General features: G+C 28.7%; 2 protein-coding genes across 2 annotated transcripts; one reads left to right on the top strand and one right to left on the bottom strand.

Annotated features, from left to right (window-relative positions):
- Window positions 1–5316: 5316 nt before the first annotated feature.
- Window positions 5317–7817, bottom strand: LOC101511372 (serine/threonine-protein kinase RIPK-like). Its single transcript, XM_004507941.4, has 5 exons — window positions 7255–7817; window positions 7011–7146; window positions 6761–6897; window positions 6518–6641; window positions 5317–6290 (listed from the first exon to the last, which is right to left on the bottom strand). The coding sequence occupies exons 1-5, from the start codon at window positions 7654–7656 to the stop codon at window positions 5572–5574; spliced, it is 1518 nt and encodes a 505-aa protein (XP_004507998.1). The 5' UTR covers window positions 7657–7817; the 3' UTR covers window positions 5317–5571.
- Window positions 7818–14557: 6740 nt separating this feature from the next.
- LOC101510518 (pro-cathepsin H) lies at window positions 14558–17977 on the top strand. Its single transcript, XM_004507940.4, has 7 exons — window positions 14558–14949; window positions 15020–15135; window positions 15917–15990; window positions 16336–16600; window positions 16912–17043; window positions 17261–17396; window positions 17658–17977. The coding sequence occupies exons 1-7, from the start codon at window positions 14658–14660 to the stop codon at window positions 17693–17695; spliced, it is 1053 nt and encodes a 350-aa protein (XP_004507997.1). The 5' UTR covers window positions 14558–14657; the 3' UTR covers window positions 17696–17977.
- Window positions 17978–22262: the final 4285 nt, after the last annotated feature.

Raw genomic sequence — 22262 nt, 5'->3', positions numbered from 1 at the left:
TGTTAAATTAACTCTATATTAACTATATGTAATGTTATTATCGTAAATGGAAAATAAAAAATTAAAATATAATATTAATTAAAGAGTAATTTTTTAAAAACAATTAAAAGTACATTAAAAAAATGACATTCTATTCAAAATAAATCATTTTACATACTGTGCGATTATATAATTTTTTTAGGCAGGGATTATATGATTTTGTGAAAATGCAACATTTCATTTTCAGCCCAAAACTAATACTGGTTCGTTTATAACAAAAATCCCTATACCACTTTCCTTCGTATAAAAAAGGTTAATTACCCTCTCATTTTTGTCTAGCCACGCATATATAATTCTTGTTTCTAGCCACACATATATAACCATTGTTAAACTACTAAAGGCATAAAAAAAAATAGGCTACAATATAAGTTATATTCACACACATACGAAAAAAAAAACAATAAAAATTCAATTTGATTTGAACTAAAACAGACGAATCTGCTAATAGATTTATTGCACCTAAATTAATATTATAAAAGATAAAATACATATAAATATGACAAAATCAAAATAACAAAATCAAAATAACTGAAATATAGTAAGTATTGTTTTATTAATCAATAGTTTTCTTATAAGCTAAATTTATTAAAGAGTGTAAAAACGATATCCAAACTCATTACAAATATGTACTTATGATTTATTTAATGTGCAAAATATAATAGAGATAAAATAAGATATAAAGTTGGATAATGATAGAATAATGTAGTTATAGACAAAACATTATCATATTTTATGTTTGATACACACAAGATAACAATAATTTATTTTATTATGTATTTGCTATACATCTAATCAATATATTATATTTAAATAACAAAATAATTATTATGAACAATTACATACTAATTTCTATGAGAAACCAAATAATTCTATTTAAAAAAATCATAAATAATGAGTAACCAAATAATTACATTTTATTTGATAAAATAAAATATAATATATATTATATATATGTAAATGGTAAAAATACCATTGTAAACAAAATACTAATTTCAATTAATTTTCCTATTTTTATAATTTTGAATACTAATTTATTACATTATATTAAAAAAAATATAACTATCATTTGTGTTAAAATCATAGACATTTTTTAAATAATTCTTAATATTTCATTTTTAAGTTTAAGATCAAATTCTATTAATTATTTTAATATTTTAATATTTATATTATATTTTATAAATTATATTTATATTTATATTTTATTATATTTTAATTTTATATTTTATTAAGGTAATTAAATAAATTATCACTCTTATTATGTTCCGTTAATTTCTAACCTAATTTATATTTATGATATAAATTTTAACTAAAGAAATAAAATACGATAGAATTTTTAATTAACTAATTATCATTTCATATCAAATCGTCAAATATTAAATTCAAATATAATAAAATAATTTTATTCCTTTTATGTCCATGAAACCGGTTCTATTTTCTCCTTCGGATGCAACCCAAATGATCGGAACACCATAAGGTATAATTACAAGTGGATTTTTTTTTCCACCACGTACCCATACCAAAAGAGAGTAATTTTTTGTTTCTAACAGCATGTATACCCAGACCAAAAGAGAGTTTTAATATTGTCCACCACAAAAGTCACATCACCTACCCTTCTTTGAAGGGACTGTTATTTTTTAATAATCAAATACACCAACAAGTAGCAAGCCAAACAAACCTTTTCACTTTTTATGTATTATCTCCTAGTTCTCTAAACATATCTAGAGAAAAGAGTCTCTCCAAGACAGCCTTGTAAATCTTTAATACCCAACCATCCACAAATCTTACACTGTCATTTTAGCAAATAAGATTCATTTTTATCTAATTATTACACAAAATTGAACTTTTTTGTCACTGTTCATTAGGGATGCAGATAATATTTGGACCCGTCGGAATTTGACCAATCTAATAAAAAATTTAATTTTGTATACGGGATTTTTTTAGATTGATGGGTTGAGTGAGTAAAAATTGAGAGTTTATATGGATCTATACGATCGAGTTCAGATGAGTAATTAGATCAATCGGTACTCGAACCCGACCGAATTATATTATTATTTTTATATAATATATTAATATATAAAATTTAAGTTTGCATACGAGATTTTTTCAGGTTAATGGGTTGAGTGGGTAAAACTTAAAAGTTTATATAGATCTACACGGTCGAGTTCAGATGAGTAATTGAATCTGTCGGTACTCAAACTCGACTAAATTATATTATTATTTTTATATTATATAATAATATATAAAATTAAAATGCACACGCAATAGTAGTACTTACTCACTTTCGGTACTAATGCACTCACGTCTCATAAAGCCACAATCTGTTCAAGGCAATTTTGTTTTAAAGTCCAATCACACACAATCCTCCAGCAGCCCAATCCAATTAACACTCACAAAAGTTCAAATTCCAACTTGTTTTTATCCATCCACCCATATCCGACGGTCCAAACCCGACGTACCCGAATAAAAAAATTGACAAAATTAGACCAATAAATACCACCCATAAATTAGACTCGGTTAACACTTTTGGCATGAACCCGCCCGAAACAACGCGATGTCCACCCCTTCTGTTCATTGTGTAATGCATTAATCCTACACACTCAATCATTTATATATATTGATTATTAAATTAAATTTATAGATATTATTAAAGAGTTTTTAGGTTGGCAAATTATCATAATCATTGTAAACGTATGAATTTTACACATACTTGATTATATTTTCTCATACATAATTAATTGTAATATACTGACAATGTAAATTATTTTATATTGAAATTATATAATTAAACTCTTAATTATTACTCTTATTACACTTTTTTTTTTGTTGCCCAAAGTTACATATCCTTTATTTATTCGAGCGTTATGTAAATTTTCCATAATAGTTGTCTTCATTTCAATTATATGACATAACATGTAATTTAAAAATACTATAGCGGGTAAGTTGAGTTTAAACGCCCAAATATTTTGACAATCTGCAGCAACACTCTAATGTGGAAAATTTTCGCAAACAATATTCAAATGCTAACTTGGCATTTTCATGATAAACGGAGTTGGAAAAAAAACACGTCTTAAGTTTTATAAAACTGTATTAAAAAAAAAACTACATAATTTGCATACCAAACCCAATTAATTGGTTTCTCAAATATGTAAAACGTTATTAATGGATATATTAAAATTACAAATATATTTTGAAATATATTTTTTATTAATAATTTTATGGACTAAAAAAAAACTGTCTAACTCAAGATAGAATTGCAGATAAAAACATATTTTAAAATTTGAATACATTCAAAATGTACTATGACATTAATTAATTATTAACAAATCAACCAAGGTCCTCTATTACCATATTATTCAAATGAAAATATAAAAATTTAATGCTATAATTTTTGTCGTATTCGTTTTGGACAATGAGTCTTATCTTGATTAGGAAAGAAAAATGTCAACTTAGTTGTGCTGTATGGCTTGGTATGGATGAGATGTCAGGCTCATTGCTATTATTCTGTGTATAAATTATATGAATATTACCTGTCCCTCGCGCCTCGTCGACTCTTCATATGCTGAAGTTGGTGACGTTAATTCTGTCATGCATCTTTCTATATTTGATATTTCCCCAACAAGGGGCCACATTATCTCACAATTATCTTTCACTTCTCCATGCCATGTTCAAACTTTCAAAATTAAATTTAATCTGGCTCAAACAATTTCTAGTTAATTAAGGTTGCATGGGAAAACTTTAGCCTCAAATAATTTGTGTTTGTAGTATTTCTGATAATTCTTATTTTTATTTTATTTTATAATTCTGATTATTAGATTATACATTAAAAAAATTAATCATATTATTGGTTCAAAATATCTATATAATTTATGGTGAATTCAAAAAAATAACCAATTTAAAAGTGGTCATCTTTATGTGTTTCACAATTAAGGTTACTTTAATAAAAGAAATTATCGAATGTTATGATCAATTTTTAATATAATTTTAATTTTTTATTTTATTTTGTACTATACTACCTTTCATTAATTGCTATTATGTATATAACTTACAAAATATTATTATAATTTACATCGATAATAATGAAAAATTTATTAATAATTAAAATAGATAATTCAATAAAATACATTTTTTCTATTTTTTAATTATTACATTTTTTAATAGGCGTAAAAAATCATAAACTATATTAACCGTGAGATATATGAAATATGCTGTGAAATATGAAATATATTTCTTTGGTTCATATTTCATAAGATTCGCACATAAGTGATCTGAATTAATTTTTCTATGACCAATTTAATCAAAGTTAACATTTTCTTTGTTAAAACTATTCTGCTGTCTCATTATTTATTATTTTTATTCTGAACTGATGTTACATTATTATTCAATCATGCGATAAGTTTGTTAATCTCAAATAATGCCAGGCGCGTCGTCAACGTGAGATATCCAAAATTTCTGATGAGGCTTTTTTTATTAATTATTAGTTGATGCGTTAATATTCCACTATTATTATTGTATTGCAGACTTGCAGTTTCATTCAAGCATAAATCAACGTTGCATTGTTTATTTATTTTTTAATTATCATTAAAAAAATAGAGAATAACCAGCAACGGTGAATATTTGCTGTACATTATAATCTTTCTAAAATAGAATATAAATAAAAATAATAATTAAAGATTAACATATGTAATCTTAAATTAAAATTAAAGATATCTATTTTTTTTAATTATTTATTTATATTTCGATGGAGTATTTATATTTATATATTTGCACTTACTATGTTTTATTTCCCGCACTGCTATATTGCGAACAAAAGGAGTTGCAAAAATCACGATAACATGTTTCTCATACTTCCAAAACAAGTGAAGAAATTTTCAGTCATTTTCTGGCGGAAAGCACGGATTAATAGTCAAAAAAATGTTTCATTTTACTTTGTTAAGGTATCTTTCGCTGCATTAAGCAATTTTCACAGTTATTATGTGTTCGAATTCGCACTCTAACTCATTAAATATTCCTATAACTATTTTGCAGTTGGTGGACTTCAACTTTACTAAGTTATTAAATCTTCAATTACTAAACAAATAAAAAAAGGTATTCAATTAAGTGTACATACCACAAACTACAAAGTACTTAATCAGGAGGCTAAGTTTTTCTGCTGTCGATCCTAATACAAAAAATTGGCAATTGGTATTTGTTTGGATATACAAACGTGTCGTTTGGTCAAGCCACTTAGCTGTACTCGTTTTTGTTGAACATTTGTTTAAATTCGTTCAACAAATCATGTTTGGTAATTGTCCATTTATTGAACTAGTGTTTTGATTAATTAATAATTAATCAAGGAACCAAATTCACCATTGTATACACAATTCAAAAAAATCAACTTCAACTTCTTCCACAAATTGAAGAATAATAATAAAATAATAAAACCAAAAAAAGCATGCTTACCATGCTAGAACCATTGCAATTGCAATCTCTTCTCAGCCTAGTATATTGTCACACTATACATTTAACATTGTATATGATACTAAACTATATACTTTAATTTCCTTGGCTTTCTGATGCAATAGAGGTGTCTGGTGAGTGTGACCCACTTTGGTGTCCCTCATTATTCGGTGATTTTGACTTTGGTGATTTAAGTGGATGCTTATGCCCACTGTGTCGATGATGATGACTTCTATGATGGTGATTATTTTCCCTTTTCTTCTCCTTAGGCGTGTCATAATATTCTTCTCCATCTTTATTTTGTACCACATTATTATTGTTATTATCAATAACAAGATGCTTATGACCATTATTGTTGACATGTTGATTTCGTCGATGATGTGTAGTACTACTACTCCCACTACTTTCCCTTCTTCTCTCTTTTGGTGTCTCAATAACACACTCTTTTTGAACTTCATTGTTAACATCATTTGGAACCGTGTAAACAAAGGGTCCAATTGGAATATCATCAAAATCTTGTAGAGGCTCAAGAGTGTTAACCACATTAGACATTGTAGGTCTATTCCTTGGCCTGTGACTTAAGCATTGATAGGCTAATGCAGCTGCTTTTCTTGCCCCCATCTCTGAATACTGTCCTTCAAGCCTTGGATCCATTATTCTACTAAGTTTTCGTGGATCGTTTAACACTGGTCTAGCCCATTCTACTAGATTCTGTTCTCTTGGCGGACGTACCTTATCCACAGATCTTCTCCCAGTTAATATCTCCAATAAAACAACTCCAAAACTATACACATCACTCATTGCTGTCAAATGTCCTGTATATCAAAATTAAATTCAGGTTATGCTATGAACTATTATTAACTATATGAAACAAGAAACATACATAAACATCTGACACAGCACAGACACAGACACGCCAGCCAGCTTGTGTTTGACATGTCAAGTGTCAATACATAACTAGTACTGTGAAATCGTGCAATGAACATAGAGAAATTCGTGTAGACATAATGGAGTTATTAATTAGAATTGGTGAATAATTTACCTGTCATGATATATTCAGGGGCAGCATAACCTTGAGTGCCCATAACTCTAGTTGAAACATGTGTGTCATCTCCTTCCGGACCATCTTTTGCCAAGCCAAAATCAGAGAGCTTTGCATTATAATCCTGGAATCAAAGAATAAATAATAATGAGCTAGATCCAGAGTTAACTTGAAAGAATTGATGAAATTAAATGGAACATTATTTATTAGAGGATGTTGAAGATAAATTAGTCTAGTACTTACAGAGTCTAATAAGATGTTTGATGCTTTGAAATCTCTATAGATGACTGGTTTCTTTGCATCATGTAAAAAGGCTAGACCCTTTGCAGCTCCAACAGCAATTTTCATTCTTGTTGACCATGGTAAAGATGCTGAATATCCTGAAATATTTCCCCCATACAAAAAGCTTAATCCTTCATTTTTATTTTGCAAATTAAATGAAACAATAATTAATCAAGATAAGAATATTATATTCTAATAACGAAATTCTTACTTCTAAATAGTTGATTCTCTAAGCTTCCTCTTGGTAAATACTCATAAACCAGAAGCCTATGTTCCTCTTCACAACAATATCCAATCAGCTTCACAAGGTGTGGATGTCTCAGTTGACCCAAAAACACAACCTCAGTCTATAGTCAAAAGAAACATCAAAATAATCAGAATTCAATAACTCAATAGATTAATTACATTGACTTAATTTGTAAAAAAATAACCGTAAAGTGAATAAAAAAACTGACCAGCCATTCTTTATGACCCTGAGAACCATCCAAATCTAAGAGCTTAACAGCAACAGGTTGAGGTTCAAGTCCAGGTCTAACTTTATCATCAATGAAACCTTTATGCACAGGTCCAAACCCTCCTTCACCAAGAAAGTTACTTGAAGAGAAACCCTGAGTAATAATCTTGAGCTCAGCGAGTGTGAAAACATAGAGATTAGAACCTACTAGAGAAATTGAAAGATCTTCTGCTGAAAGCGTTGTTGCGCTTGGAAAACTCAGATCCGTCAGAGATATTCTGTTAAATGAATTTGTCTTTGTAGCAACCACTTTTGTTGCTGCTGGTTTCGGTGAAGAGTAACCATTTTCATCCTTGTAGCAACTTGGAAATATCGATTTCCAATTGATTTTCATCACACTCATGTAATGTTATCGTGCTGAGAATTACTATGAGATGGTATAAATTGGTGATGGTTTTAAGAGTTTATATAAAGGAAAGAGGCACAATGTTCAGCTTCTAAGAATTTGCAGCTCCTTTTGAATTTTCATCTGTTTTTTTTTTTTTTTTTGTTAATTATTAGTTGTCTAGGTCCTATATTACATGGAACTATTCTCTTTTTTTATTTATATTATATAGAGGGGTGGTTGTTGTTTCCTTAAGATGAAAAGACTAGGATTTGAATTTGTTTAAATAAATATTTGATAAGGGTTAGAAACCGAGTATTAAGTCTAAGTTGTTGTGTTAAGGGAAAATGACAGGGATACCCTCTTTGACTTTCCATCATTGTGCTAGTGTTTGTTGTGCCTTTGTGGTCACAAATTTGGAAAAAACTCGTTGTTGAAACCATTAATTATATGGGGAAAAAGCACCTTCGAGAATGCTTCGTTTCGTTCTCTAATAGATCAAGCTTTACTCTGATCAATTTTGCTAACAATTTTTACACTATTATTTTGTTTTAAAATAATTATTATTCAAGTAACGAAGGCACGATTGTGAATGACAGCTCTACTTTTTGTACGTGGGTGGTGTGTTTACAAGTACTATAAAGTTCAACCACCGGATGGAATGAGAAGTATATTACTCTAAAACTTTTTGCTCAAGTGTGTTTCTTTTATAGAAATTATTAGGTTTAATCTTGAAGAATCCGATTAGAGAATCTCAATGTGATCTTCAAGTCCGTCGTTAATGATTAGTTTGGCCATTGTAAGTCACTAGAAGGGAATCTTAATACTTATTGAATAGTTTCTATTAATAGATTTATCATCGTGATTGATTTGGTACTATGAGCTTAAGTTTTAAGTCCATTTTTAAACATGATTCTTTTGTGATTTTTAGATTATGTGTAATAATTTACTATTCCCCCATTACTTATTCAGGTGTAAAATAAATATGAAATTTTATATTTGAAACATTTAAGTTATAGCTACTTAAAAGAGAAATTAATTGTAGTCTATACTACTAGTTTATACACTAAAACAAAATTCAAAATTTTATTCTAGAGGTGGCTTAAGCTGGTGAAGCTTCCTCAAATTAGAGAAAAAATAATAATTCTTCTTTTTTTTTATAAATATATTATTTTTCAATCTCATTACATACGCTTTTCTTCTATTTAGATTTATTATCTTTTTCTTCTCTCTAAAATCTTCTTCTATAATTTTTTCTTTTATTTGGAAACTTATCCACCATCTCTTTCTTCGTACATCTTTTTATTATGTTTTTGCTTTTTCTTTATTTACACAATTTTTCTAATAATTTTTTTTACTATTTTCTCTTTCACATATTTTTTTACTAACTTTTTTACTCTTTATTTCTTCACATATTTTTTTCACTAACTTTTCACTCCTTTTCTTGTATATTTTTTACTAAGTTTTTTTCCTTCAAAATTTATGACTTATATTTTGGTGGTTATTCATTTACCTTAATGTTTACTAAAAGTGTATTAAAAAATCCCATTTTTTACAACTGAATTAAAATTTTATACTACTAGATTGTGAGGTCCAGTAAAAAATTGCGAATTTTGAGAGAAGAACAACATCTTTATATTTTAAATGTACGGTGATTATTCATTCAACCCTTACTATTTATTCACAAGAGATAAAATACTATCAGAAAAACACTTATGCGCTGTGTATTTAAGTGAAGTTTATACATCTGGATAGAAAGTTCTGATTGGAAGACGTGTTTGTTGAGGTTGTTGAGCATCCCTCTAAATATTTCTTCTAAAATATGGAACTTTATAGTGGCCCAATGTTTTCTGTGTCGGCCCAAAGCATTTGTGTGAAGAATTGGTCTCTGCTAATCTAAATTATGCACTACAAAAACAAATTTGACAACACTTAAAATATTCAAATATAATCAATAAATAGTTATGAACTCAATATATTTTTGGAAAACGTGTTAAAACTCAAACTGTTTTATAATTTTTTTTATTCTTAAAATGGACTGACATACTTGTGTTTTAAATATGATTTTTTCAAATATGTTTTTTATCACGCAAAAGAAGCTGAATAATATATTTTATTATTCTACTCATACTCTTTTATTTAAAATCAAAGTGTATTACCTCTTTTATGTCACAATATTTTGTTTTCATTTTAAAACCTACGCAAATATATGCTATGTGTTGTGTTCTTCTTAATTAACAACACGATGTTGATTGTAACGGTGTAGGTGAACATAAATATGATATGATAGTGCATATTTACAAGATGATTCATTTTTTCTTCTTTTTAATTATCTGATTTTCAACAACAAAAAAAGATTTAGTTATTCGAAATTCAAATAATAAGTTTAAATAAAAATTATTCTACTTAAAATTTAAATTTTTTTAAACGATTTATTCTTATCTGAAATTCAATCAATTTATATGTGTTAGGAGATAATTTTTATGTGGTACATTGTATTCAACAAATTTTGTTTTATATTTCTTAATTGTAAGTTTCCAATGCTAAAAAAAAATTGACCAGACTTGTCATTTGACCCGTACAGCCAATACGAGGTTAAATTGGGCTTGATAATTTGCAACAAATTAGCAAATGGGCTATTTGGCCATAATGTAATATGGCCCGTTAGGCTAAGGCAGAACATTTAACAACTCTAATTTTGTTGGGAGTGTTGTTGTAGATTTTTTCCCTCACAAAATTGAAACGATAGAAGATATGCACCATTTGAAAATGACAGAAGACATATTTTAGTAATGATAGCGTGCACGATTCGAAAACTTTACAACCTTTCTTACATTAACTTATCCTAAAATCTTATGTCTCAAACCAAACAGGCCAAAGCAGTAACTATCACAAAATAGACTTGTAAAAAACAAACTATCACAAAATGGAGAAATATATATTATATAATGACGAAACAAAAGGAGATTCGACTACTGAAAGGTCAGACCCAAACTTTTATTTTGTATTTTTAAATAAAGGTGTACAACATAAATTGGACCACTTACTAGAAAAAAGTTAAATTGGACCAAACCATAATTGGTTCAGTTTAATTCAGGCCCGCCAAGTACATTTTCATATGTTTATATGGGAATTTCTTCAAATTTCACTGACCATTACAAACTCAACAATACAATTATGAGTGGTTAGTCTATTAACCAGAAATGGAGGCTATATTAGATATATAAGGAGAATGACCCATAAACCTGTTGGAAATGATGAAACATAATTGGCATTGATGATGGCTTTAATGTGTGAATTGAAAAATGAGAAGTCCCACATTGGAGGGAACACACTCATTTATGACATTTATAAGGAGTTAGTTTCACAATTGGGTTGGGCCCCAAGGGGCACCGCAATTTTGTGAAGGAGGGAGAACGCAAGCAAACGGACCACCACACGCGCGCCACCGTCCGGCTCGGCTCGGCTCGGTCCGGTCCGGGTTGTGGTGTATTATTGTTTTTTAACAGATGGAAATTAATTATTTATTTAATTAATTAATTGCTTGCGATGAATCACATATTACGAAACTGTCATCCACAAGGTCAAAGTCAATGTTCTGATTCATTCAAACCCTAAACAGACTAGTCTCTTGTGCCTTGCTCAGTCAAAACCCTAATTTGACTTAGCTGTCAAGGAGCCTTGTCAATCAAGTTTCCTATTTCTGAGGCACTCTACTAGTGGCCAGTAAATGGACTCCGTGATCCAATTCTTGAGTAGCCTCCGTGCTATATTTGAGTAGCCTCCGTGCTATATTCGAGTGTCAGTCTATCGACTGGCATACAGAGGGTGTAATTCTAGAACGGTTTTCTACAGTGCAGTAGAACTCCGATACAGTGAATCTGGGCTGTTGGGCTGTTTTATCCTGGGGACTTCGTGGTTGATAGTCTGCCTTGCACAATTTTGGGCAGTGCCTCGAAACGTCTTAAAGAGAGCGACCTAGTCCGCGACTCATCCCAGTAATATTTTCGGTGGCATAAATTGTTTTCAAAGGTTTTCGAGTTTCAAAAACAACAAAACCTAATGCCTTAAGGTTTTTGGTTGAGATGTAGTGCTTAAGTCTCTTATAAATCGATTTTCTGATCCATTTGTAAATGGAACACAAAAGCTTCCCCAACAAATTAAAGTCATTTTCAAGGAAAATAGATTAAATGGATATACATACACCACCTCCATAATTTTTTAATTTTCTATTTTATCATCATCACTTTATACTATTTTGTTTCCCCTGTTTTTTCAAATTTCTTCGCCATTTCTCTTGTAAATAATGTGTGTTTTTCCCAAATAGCACGGTTAATTTTTATGTAGAAATTACGATTTGGTCTCTCATCAAAAACCACTTAACTATTCCCCCATGTTACCTTTTTAAAAATCAACCCATGTTAGTGACAGATCGACTTCAACTAATTAATAACATAGAGATTCTTTGTCAATCTTGAATAGTTTAATTGATACACAGATCTGTATTAGATTCTTTATCAATCTTATATACTTCAATTGATACACACATATGTTTTCATAACTTTTATGTTTTTTTTAAATAAAAAATTTCTCTATAATTAATTTAGACAAATGTGAATTTAGATTTCAACTTAAGACAAAATACTTAACAATATCGGTATTTCTCTGTTAAATTTTAAGGACAACTTTTATGTATCAATTAATTGTTATTAATTAATAAAAGTACAACAACATATATAGTACTATTTTACATAGAAATCAAAAGCCACATGAAATAACGTTTTATATAATAAATAATTTAATTGCAGTTTTAATTTCTTTATTTTTATTTATTTATAAAATTAATATCTTTTTTTTTAAAGTTTCAATTTGATTATTTAAATAAAAAATAATGATATATGATATTTTAAATAATATGATATAAGATAATGATTAACACTCATGAAATTTGAATATAATAAAGTGAAAACTTAACTTTTATTTTTATAAGTTTTTCATATTTTTAATTTAATTAAAGACATATAAATAACTAATACATTTAAATAATTTTATATCATATAATTATATATCATGTCATTAAAATATCTAATTGTTATTTTTTAATTTAAATTTTTTAAATAAAACAAAATTGTCAGATTTATATAATAGAACAACTAATTCTATAAATTAATAATAATATAGAGATCAAAAACTGAAGTTAAGCCTCAACAAATAAACAAGTAATGAGTATTGACAATAGTGATATCAAAGACTTATGGCCACAATTTGTCCAAAAAAAAAAAAGGAAGACTTCTAGCCGCAAATAAATGAAAGAAATATATATTCAAGGATATGATTTTGCTGTTAGATATTTTGGGAGTTGTGACGTTTTGTTTTAGGAGTCCCCAAGTGTTGGTTGCAATGCTTAAGTCATCGGATTTTGTCGTTATATTTTCTTCTAGACTTTCTTTTTTTTTTACTAAAAAGTTTTTCTCATATACTAAAATCTTGAAAACTAAATTTTTATTAGTGTTACATCTTGGAAAAAACTGTATAAAGTTGAAATAAAGCACTCTATTTTTTATTACTCAAAATAAAGTACTCTATTGAAGATGGGTAAATAGGAGAAATTGAAACTGCTACAAAGAACTATTATTATTTTCGATAATCATTCAAGAGAGAAAAATATATTAATAATAAGAATGATGATTAAAGTTATAATAAGATTTATATAGATAGCTAAAGAGAATATTTAACAAGCGTAATTAAGTAATTAATTAACAAATGTGCATAATTTAATTGAAGTCTTTTATTTATTTTTTATCCTCTTTAAAATTGTTGTGTATCTCTTATACTTATTGGAATATAATCAACAACTCCAATTATCACATAGTAATCTATAAGATAAAAGCACAAAAAATACAATTGGTTAGTTATCATAGAGCAGAAACACAGATAATAAAAAAATTACTTAACTATTATTGGATGGAAGGAAAAAGAATAATGTTTGACTAATGTAGAGTATAAGCACGTAGTAGTATGAACAATGTTTAATTACCCTATAGTAAAAACATATAACAAAGTCAATAACAACTACAATAATCAAATAAATAAATCTTAAATATCAAATAATCTTCAACAAAAATTTAAAAAATTGTAAAATTACTAACAAAAATCAATTAAATTTAAAGTGTCTCAACAAAAAAAATCTATTTATCATCTACAAAAATGATAAATGAACATGAATATATTTAAATGATTTTTTTTAAGAGATGATTTTAAAATTAAGAGTTTTATAATTGCAAACTATACAACAACCACAAAAATAATTAAAATAGTGTGAACTTGAACAATAACAAAAATTAAATAGAATAAAAATTATAAATTTAAATTCAAAATAGATTTCACAATTTTGGTATCATATTGATAATAACGATAAAACCCAATAAAAAACAATTTAAAAAATTTAATTCAACGAATATATAATATAATTTATAACTAATTTCAACCATATCTAAAAAAGTGTAATCAACTAGTCTATCCGATAAAAATAGAAGTACCACCTTAAAAAAATAAAAAAAAACTACCATCAATTCTACTTTGGATAAAATGAAAGACATAGACAACTTCACTTTTTTAAGAACAATTTGAGAAAATGCAAGTGTTTAAGTGTACTTAAATATAAATTTTTTACTGAATAACCCACAAATGTCAAATGCAAAATTCCGCTAAATTACTATTCTCTTTACCTTCTTTTTTTTTTTTTACTGTTATACTCATTTCCTGTGTTGTATACAGAGTTGTAGGAGATCAGGTAAAGAGAAAGAAGGAAGGAATATGATGCAAGAAAGTAAAACGTGAAACAGGAAGAGGACAATTTAGTCATTACATTTTCCACGAGGACCAATAATGGTCTTCTTTAGAAACCAACCAATAGAAATTAAAATAGTGATAGTATAAAATGGTAGTAAAGATCATCTGTGATGAGATTCAAGAATTAAAGAATAGAAGTTAGAGGCAAAGTTTTGGGAGAGAGTAAGATGGCACAGTGGTCGCTACTCATCGTGTTGTTCTGCGTCGCCACCGCCGCCGCCGGATTGAGCTTCGACGACACCAACCCTATTCGGATGGTGTCGGACATGGAGGAACAGCTACTTCAAGTGATCGGAGAAAGTCACCACGCTCTCTCCTTCGTCCGCTTCGCTAATAGATACGGAAAGCGATATGATACCGTGGATGAGATGAAGCGTAGATTTAATATCTTCACCGATAATCTTGAACTTATCAAATCTACTAACAAGAGACGCCTCGGTTACACTCTCGGTGTTAATCGTATGTACTCTTTGACTTTGATTTTGTTGATTTTTGTTTGGATTTGATGGAAGTTATTATGGTTTTGTAGATTTTGCTGATTGGACTTGGGAGGAGTTCAGAACACACAGACTTGGTGCTGCTCAAAATTGCTCTGCTACTCTTAAGGGTAACCATAAGATTACTGATGCTAATCTTCCTGAAGAGGTATATTAGTATAGAAACTCGGTAATTGCAACTTTAACTGTTGTTGCAATTTAATATTATGAAGTTATATTTTACTTTTGATTTTCATCCTGTGTTGAATATGAAATGCTCATTCAGTTAGTTATTGATCTAGTATCAATTTAAATTTTGGTTGTTATGTGATTGGAATAAGTATGTTGTGTGATCATGTGATGTAAGTGATCTGCATCGATACTTCAGATTAAAAATTTGTTCTGTATCTGACATAGTGACATGTGTGATTGGACTCGTGGTTTTAATCAATTACTTTTATTTATTTTTTTGAAGTGAATCAGGAAGCCTATGTGTCACGAAACTCACGAAATAATATGTGTTGTTTTTTAAAAGAGCAGTCAAAGTTTTAAGGTGTTGTTTGAAGGAAAACATGGAAGGATAATGGTGAAATTGACCAATCGTATTAGTTCATTACTTTCTGCAAAGTTGCGTGTGTCATAAACAACATTTTCCTTTCTCAAATTATGGCTAGTGACAACATATCCTGTCAGTATCGTGCCTTGTATGGGTGTCTACGTGAGTGCTTCATAGGATCTAATGTGACAGTGTGTGGACATGGAAGGAAAATGCTTGCTATGTATGTTGGTGTTAATTTCCTTCCATTCCACGACTGAATTTTCATATTTCTTTCCGCAATTATTATTAGTCTGTGACTCAGATGCCTTGTTCATCTTTGTTTGCGAATAAAGAAAATTTGCATTCTATGGAACTTCGTATGAATTTGTTTTCTTTCTGTTCTTGTGTGCAGAAAGACTGGAGGAAAGAAGGAATAGTCAGCCATGTTAAAGATCAAGGCAGCTGCGGATCATGCTGGACATTCAGGTTGCTTTCTGACTTTGAGGAACTGTTTTTGAATGAACAAAACATCTATTTATGTATGTCAACTTGAAAAAAATTTAGTCTTAGTTCTGGAGTTGCCATCTTAACTTTTTGAAACCGTATCCTTTGCTCATATAAGAAAACCTTTCTTTTTTTTAAGCAATCATACATAACCAAACTTAACATTTTCATTATTTGGTTAAGCGCCTTTTTACTTTATATTCACAACTCTTCGTTTTATGTTTTTACCAGTCTAAATTAATGCATTTAAAATGAAGTAATCAACCCACATGGTTTGCATGTAGTTGCACTTTATCATATTTGTAACCATAACATTGTCATCTGCAGCACAACTGGAGCATTGGAAGCAGCTTACGCACAGGCCTTTGGAAAGAATATCTCTCTTTCTGAGCAGCAGCTAGTGGACTGTGCTGGTTCTTTCAATAACTTTGGCTGCAGCGGTGGTTTGCCATCCCAAGCCTTTGAATACATTAAATACAATGGTGGCCTTGAGACAGAGGAAGCATATCCCTACACCGGAGAAAATGGTCTCTGCAAATTTACATCTAAAAACGTTGCTGTTCGAGTCCTTGAATCTGTCAATATCACCTTGGTAATCATACATTTGATAGTTAATTTATTGTTTAGTTTGTGTTAATTGTACTCTAGCTAGCTACAGCTTATTTAATTACTTAAGTTGGTTAAGCTGTTACTGAGTTTATATTTCTGTTAGTTAGGAGTTTGCTTGTCAACTTTACAGATTCTCCATGTTTTCTCTTTTCACAGCATGTGGTGATATGGATAATTGTAATGTTGCCTTGCTTGCCGTTAACTTTGCAGAGACATGGCAGAATCAGATCACTCAAACCTCAACTTCATCTATATGAGATTTTCTAATTTTGTTTTTAATTGTCTGGGGTGTAGGGTGCTGAGGATGAGTTGAAACATGCAGTTGCATTTGCTCGGCCTGTTAGTGTGGCATTTCAGGTGGTGGATGACTTCAGATTATACAAGAAAGGAGTTTACACTAGTACAACTTGTGGCAGCACGCCCATGGTGAGTATTCTGCAATAACAAGATATCACCTGATCCTCCTCAATCTAGTGTTTAATTTCATTTTCAGAACAAAATGCTTAGCTATAAGTTTAATACATCGATAGTTTATATTGAATTTATGGTATTTCATCATGAATTGCCTATTGACAGGACCTACGATACAATTATTTTGCATGTCAATAATACTAAATTAACAAAATTTGAATTTGCTTGGCAGGATGTGAATCATGCTGTTCTTGCTGTTGGGTATGGAGTTGAAGACGGTGTACCATATTGGCTCATTAAAAATTCGTGGGGAAGTGAGTGGGGTGACCATGGCTACTTCAAGATGGAAATGGGGAAGAATATGTGCGGTAAGGATCCACCTGATCTAAATTCTTATAGAATTATTAAAGTAACCTCACCCAATTGTCGTTTTTTGTCTTGAATATTGATGATTAAGTAAGTGTGGCTAAGGCCCTTAGATTGTGATATGCACGAGCAATTATAAAAATTTCAAAATTGGCCTTGCTAGAGTTGTTGTAGTATTAAAAGTATTAGTTCTGAATTTATATAGCTGAAAATAATCATTTTGCAGTTACTGGTTTTTGCTAATCCTTTTTGTTTAATTTCAGGTGTTGCAACTTGTTCCTCCTATCCTGTTGTGGCCTAAATAGTAAGGTGGGATGTGATGCCCGAAAGGCTGCCCTGGCGACTTCCATCTTGTACGTTATGCTTTGTAGTTGTCCATCGTGAACGTAAAATGTCCCGATACGATGATAAGTCTTTGTTGATAGTTGTCTGATGATAAGTCTTTGTTGATATTTGTCTGTAAAATAAGTTTGGTGATCAGATGTCATTTCTTATATATGCCATATGCCACATTACAGAATAAGATTGTAAATCATGTAACATAGAGACATAATAAACTTTATTTGCTGTAGCAATTCAAGGATGGCATGCTGGGTGTTTATGACTTACAATTTACTTTATACACTTTAAGTGACAAATTCTGAAAATGGTTGAAACTCCTTTGAGGTAATTTATTAAACTTAATTTCTAATAAAAAATATGGATGCATACTGTCAAACAAACATATAGATACAACTGATAGATGCTTAAGTCTATTAACTAATTGTTTGGGGGGTTTGATCTTTGATTGGTATGTATGAAAAAATATATGTTGAGAGAGATCAATATCTTAAATAATTCTATTATCTTCACACATCTGGGGATACACAGTTAAAAAAATAGACACATACTACCGCAACGAAAGCTCTAACTAATGCACGAGTGATGCGCTCTTAACAAGCCCAGAGAGAGGAGGAGCCATGAAATCAGTTGTGAATGGAATCTATTAAAAGGCGCGCGGAAAAACCACTGTCGGATCTTAACGAGATATATTGTCTCATTACCTCTCCCTTCTTCTTCTATACTTCTCTGTTGCAATTCTAAACATTCTACTTAGTATTAATCCTTCTACTATCTTCACAAGCAGAAGTTGTCCATGACGCATTAACTCAACAATAAGAAATACTTATTTTTACTAAATTATCATTTTTAACCACTGATATGTGTAGTAATATTTTAAGGGTACAATTAAAAATAAAAATAATTAAAGTTCCATAAAAAATTTAGAATTACATTGATTTTAAGACAATTTTCTTGTTAAAGTAACATTTATTGTGAAATAGAAAGATTAATAATTTTTCCATTTTCCAATTTTTTTTGAAAAAAAAACATCTTGACAAGTAGAAGTTAGTTGATCTCAGTAAGCTAAACAATAAAACAATATAGTTTTTCTTTTGACAGATAATAAAACAGTATAGTTCCACCATTCATTGTAGTTACTTATTTGTTGAGTCTATTTCACAATTTTCACTCCATTAGTAAAAAGTGTTTCTAATTATGTCTACTTTGTACCTTTTTAACATAAACTTGATGTCAATGTGTTTTTTTGTTTTGTTTGAATCCTTTAGTTTTCAAGAGAATAAAACACTAATAGTTCCTAGTTTTTAAAAGGAGACCTTAGATGTATTTTTTTAATAATTTTTTTTATTACAGTATCATATGTACGTTAAATATATCATATGTGACCGCACATGGTCTCATTTTCTAAAGAACAACATATTTTTTATAATTGACTCATTTTTTAGACTTATATATTAAAATATTTTTAAAGCAAAAATTATATTGTATTTGCCTTGTAGTATTCTATCACCTTCTGACCCAAATTTCAATCACTATAAAGATAGAAACCTTATAAAAAGAGAAAATCATTACTAACATTGTGAGAAGAAACCTTATAAAAAGAGAGAAAATCACTATTAGCAATGTGAGAAGGCAACGATATGATATGGATTAAACATGAAAGGAAAATACTAAAGCATTATAGTAATAATCAGTATGTATAAAAAATTATTAGATATAATTTTTTTTTTATCTCATTAGATATAAATCCTAAAGCATTGTAGTAATCTTTGGGTGAAAGACTAGTATAATGATTAAATAATCAGAAAATGTATTGGCACTTTTATGTTGCTTTCTTGCTTGTTAGTTAGATAATTTGATAACGTTTTAAAATAGCATTTACTGATTATGTTCGGAAAATGATTTTTACATGTTAAATAGTAGAACAAAATGACTCAAAGAGTGTGTTGTTCTCAAAAATTGAGTTCCGCATCTATCTATTGAAAAGAAAAAAAAAGTTATGCATTTGTTTTTTTTTTTCTTTCTTCTTTTATCGGTCGGCTCACTATTCATTCATTTATATCTATAATTTTTTGTTTGCATATATAATAAATTTATATAAATACAAAATAAAATAAAATGTTTAATAATAATATTAATATTTAACAGTTGAATATCGATTTAAATATTCTTCAATATTTATGTAACTGTCTTATATTTATATATATGATATCTTAAATTAAAGGTCTCCAAATGTGTTTGGGCAGAGGTTGAGTAAAATCCCAAACAAGGACGGAACGTCTTGGACCCAAAATGATGGGGGCTTGCCGCCATATGGAAATGAGAGATATTTTCTCCACTTTCTAACATAATTTCAAATGTACATATTCGATCAAAGTATAAAAACACAATTTAAACAGTTTCAAAATATATATTTTTTAAGTAAATTATGTCGCCTAAAAATACATTTTTTTGTAAAAGTGTAAATTATAAAAAAGGCAAGGGTAGCTCATACTAATACCATAGTTGTTTGGGAAATTATAATGGACTTGATGACGAGTTCATGAACCATTATTAGTAGTTTACTTATCGTTGACACTAGGAGAGAATAATAAACACGCGGTTGCATTATCTTATATGGATTTGAGTGTGTGAGATACGACACACGAGGCAAAATGTAAGACAGGCTCTGCCGGCCCACTCCACTGCCATCAACGTGCGACCCTCCTCCTATCCTCGATTTTGATGTTTCTATCTAGGCAAAACTATATCCACGATTTTTTACTTTAACTCATTTTCTAGAATAGCTTATTTTTAAATATTTTCTCAATAGTGTATTAAGTCTCAAAATGTAAAAAAAAAATACGTATTCACTATAAAATAGTTTTATATTAATATCTAATAACATTAATAATATTTTTGTATTTCATCATAAGGACTATTAACATGGACAACCAAAACATAGACATGTGATTCTTAATCAGAGATGGTCTCAATTTTTTTTCTGATATATTACAATTTAATAAAAAAATTACTTTGATATCCTAATTTTACACTAATAGTTTAAAATTTTATATTTATATTTTATATTTATAATAAATATTTAGTATTCTAAGTGAATATGCGACAGCAGCCGCAGTCAGACACCGTCATTTATCACTAAATGTAAATTTTAATGATAGATTTTGTAATTTTAAAAATTTAATTTTTAATTTTTAAATTCAAATATAAATTTGTTTTTATAAAATTATTTATATGTTAATTAAATTCTCAAAACATACATCTAGAACCACATGTTTGTTCTTTTTTCTGAATTTTGTTTAATTTCATAAATAAAAAAAGTGATGATGACATATTTTTAATTTTATTGAGGCATCTCTCTTTGCAACAACCAAGTGCTTGTCTTTCTCACCTCCATTCCTTTAACATACTTTTTTTTTTCTTCACTAACGAGATATTGTTTAGGGGCAATTTTTGGGTATGAAGTTATCCTACTAAATAGTTTATTTTATTTATTTTTATTTAAATAAGTGATTTTTATATATATTTAATTTTTTTAGGTGCATTTGTGATTTTATCATCTTAGTGTAACATTATATTTGTTCGTCATCTCAGTGTGATATTTTGTTTTTTCGTCTTATTGTGGTGTCTTTAATTCATATTTATAGATCAACTTCAATCAAAAGAAGATTCAATCAATTACTTTTGCATTGTTAACATTATTGTTATGAAGTCATAGATATTATGAACATCTCAATTATGTCATAGTAGTAGATATTTTGTCTTGTTTGTTATTAATAGTAAGTTTGCTCTTGAATTTATTATTTTCAATTTAAAGAATTTGAATTGTAATATTCTCGATCGATATAATTTTTATTAATATAAATATATGAATATTATTTTTAATATAAAAAAACTTTATTGAGGTGATAAATTTATATATAACATTGTTTTCTTTCATATCAGTACTTCTTTCAAGCTTCTCTCCCTCATGTTCTTCCTTGATGCTTTTTGTTTCTCAAGTTAGTCATTTAATTTCTAAATAAAAATGCTTCATCAACAAATCACAAATGGAGAAATCAATTTGAAGATTTTTACTTTACTAGTAATTAATTTCCCCAAATCCTAATTACTATATGGGAATCCAACCTAATCTTATTCCCAAATTTTCCAAATCCTAATTAGAAGGATTTTTACTAACCAATTAGAATTATTTATAGTTCTTCAAGTTTATGAATTTCTAGGTTTTTTTAGAGAATTTCCAGGTTTAATACCAATAAATTGAACCAAGTGAACTTGGACTTCGCCAACCGAGATTAGTCATAAAAAACGAGAGAGAAGATCAATTTTTATCGTGTTCAATCCATGCACTTTTATTTATTTGTAAAATAGATAGATAACCATTTTTTGTAATATATGTGAAATATTCAAATAAATTATTTAGTATAAAAAATGAGAGTACCGTACAAAAATAACTCAAAAATTAACTATCAATAACTACTACTTAATTTAAATTGTCGTTTAAGAATATTTATAGATATAACTGAATG

The sequence above is a fragment of the Cicer arietinum genome, chromosome 7, assembly GCF_000331145.2.
Source record: "Cicer arietinum cultivar CDC Frontier isolate Library 1 chromosome 7, Cicar.CDCFrontier_v2.0, whole genome shotgun sequence".
Lineage (NCBI taxonomy): Eukaryota > Viridiplantae > Streptophyta > Magnoliopsida > Fabales > Fabaceae > Cicer > Cicer arietinum.
The sequence above is the reverse complement of the archived record's forward strand: the minus strand, read 5'-3'. Positions and strand labels throughout refer to the sequence as shown.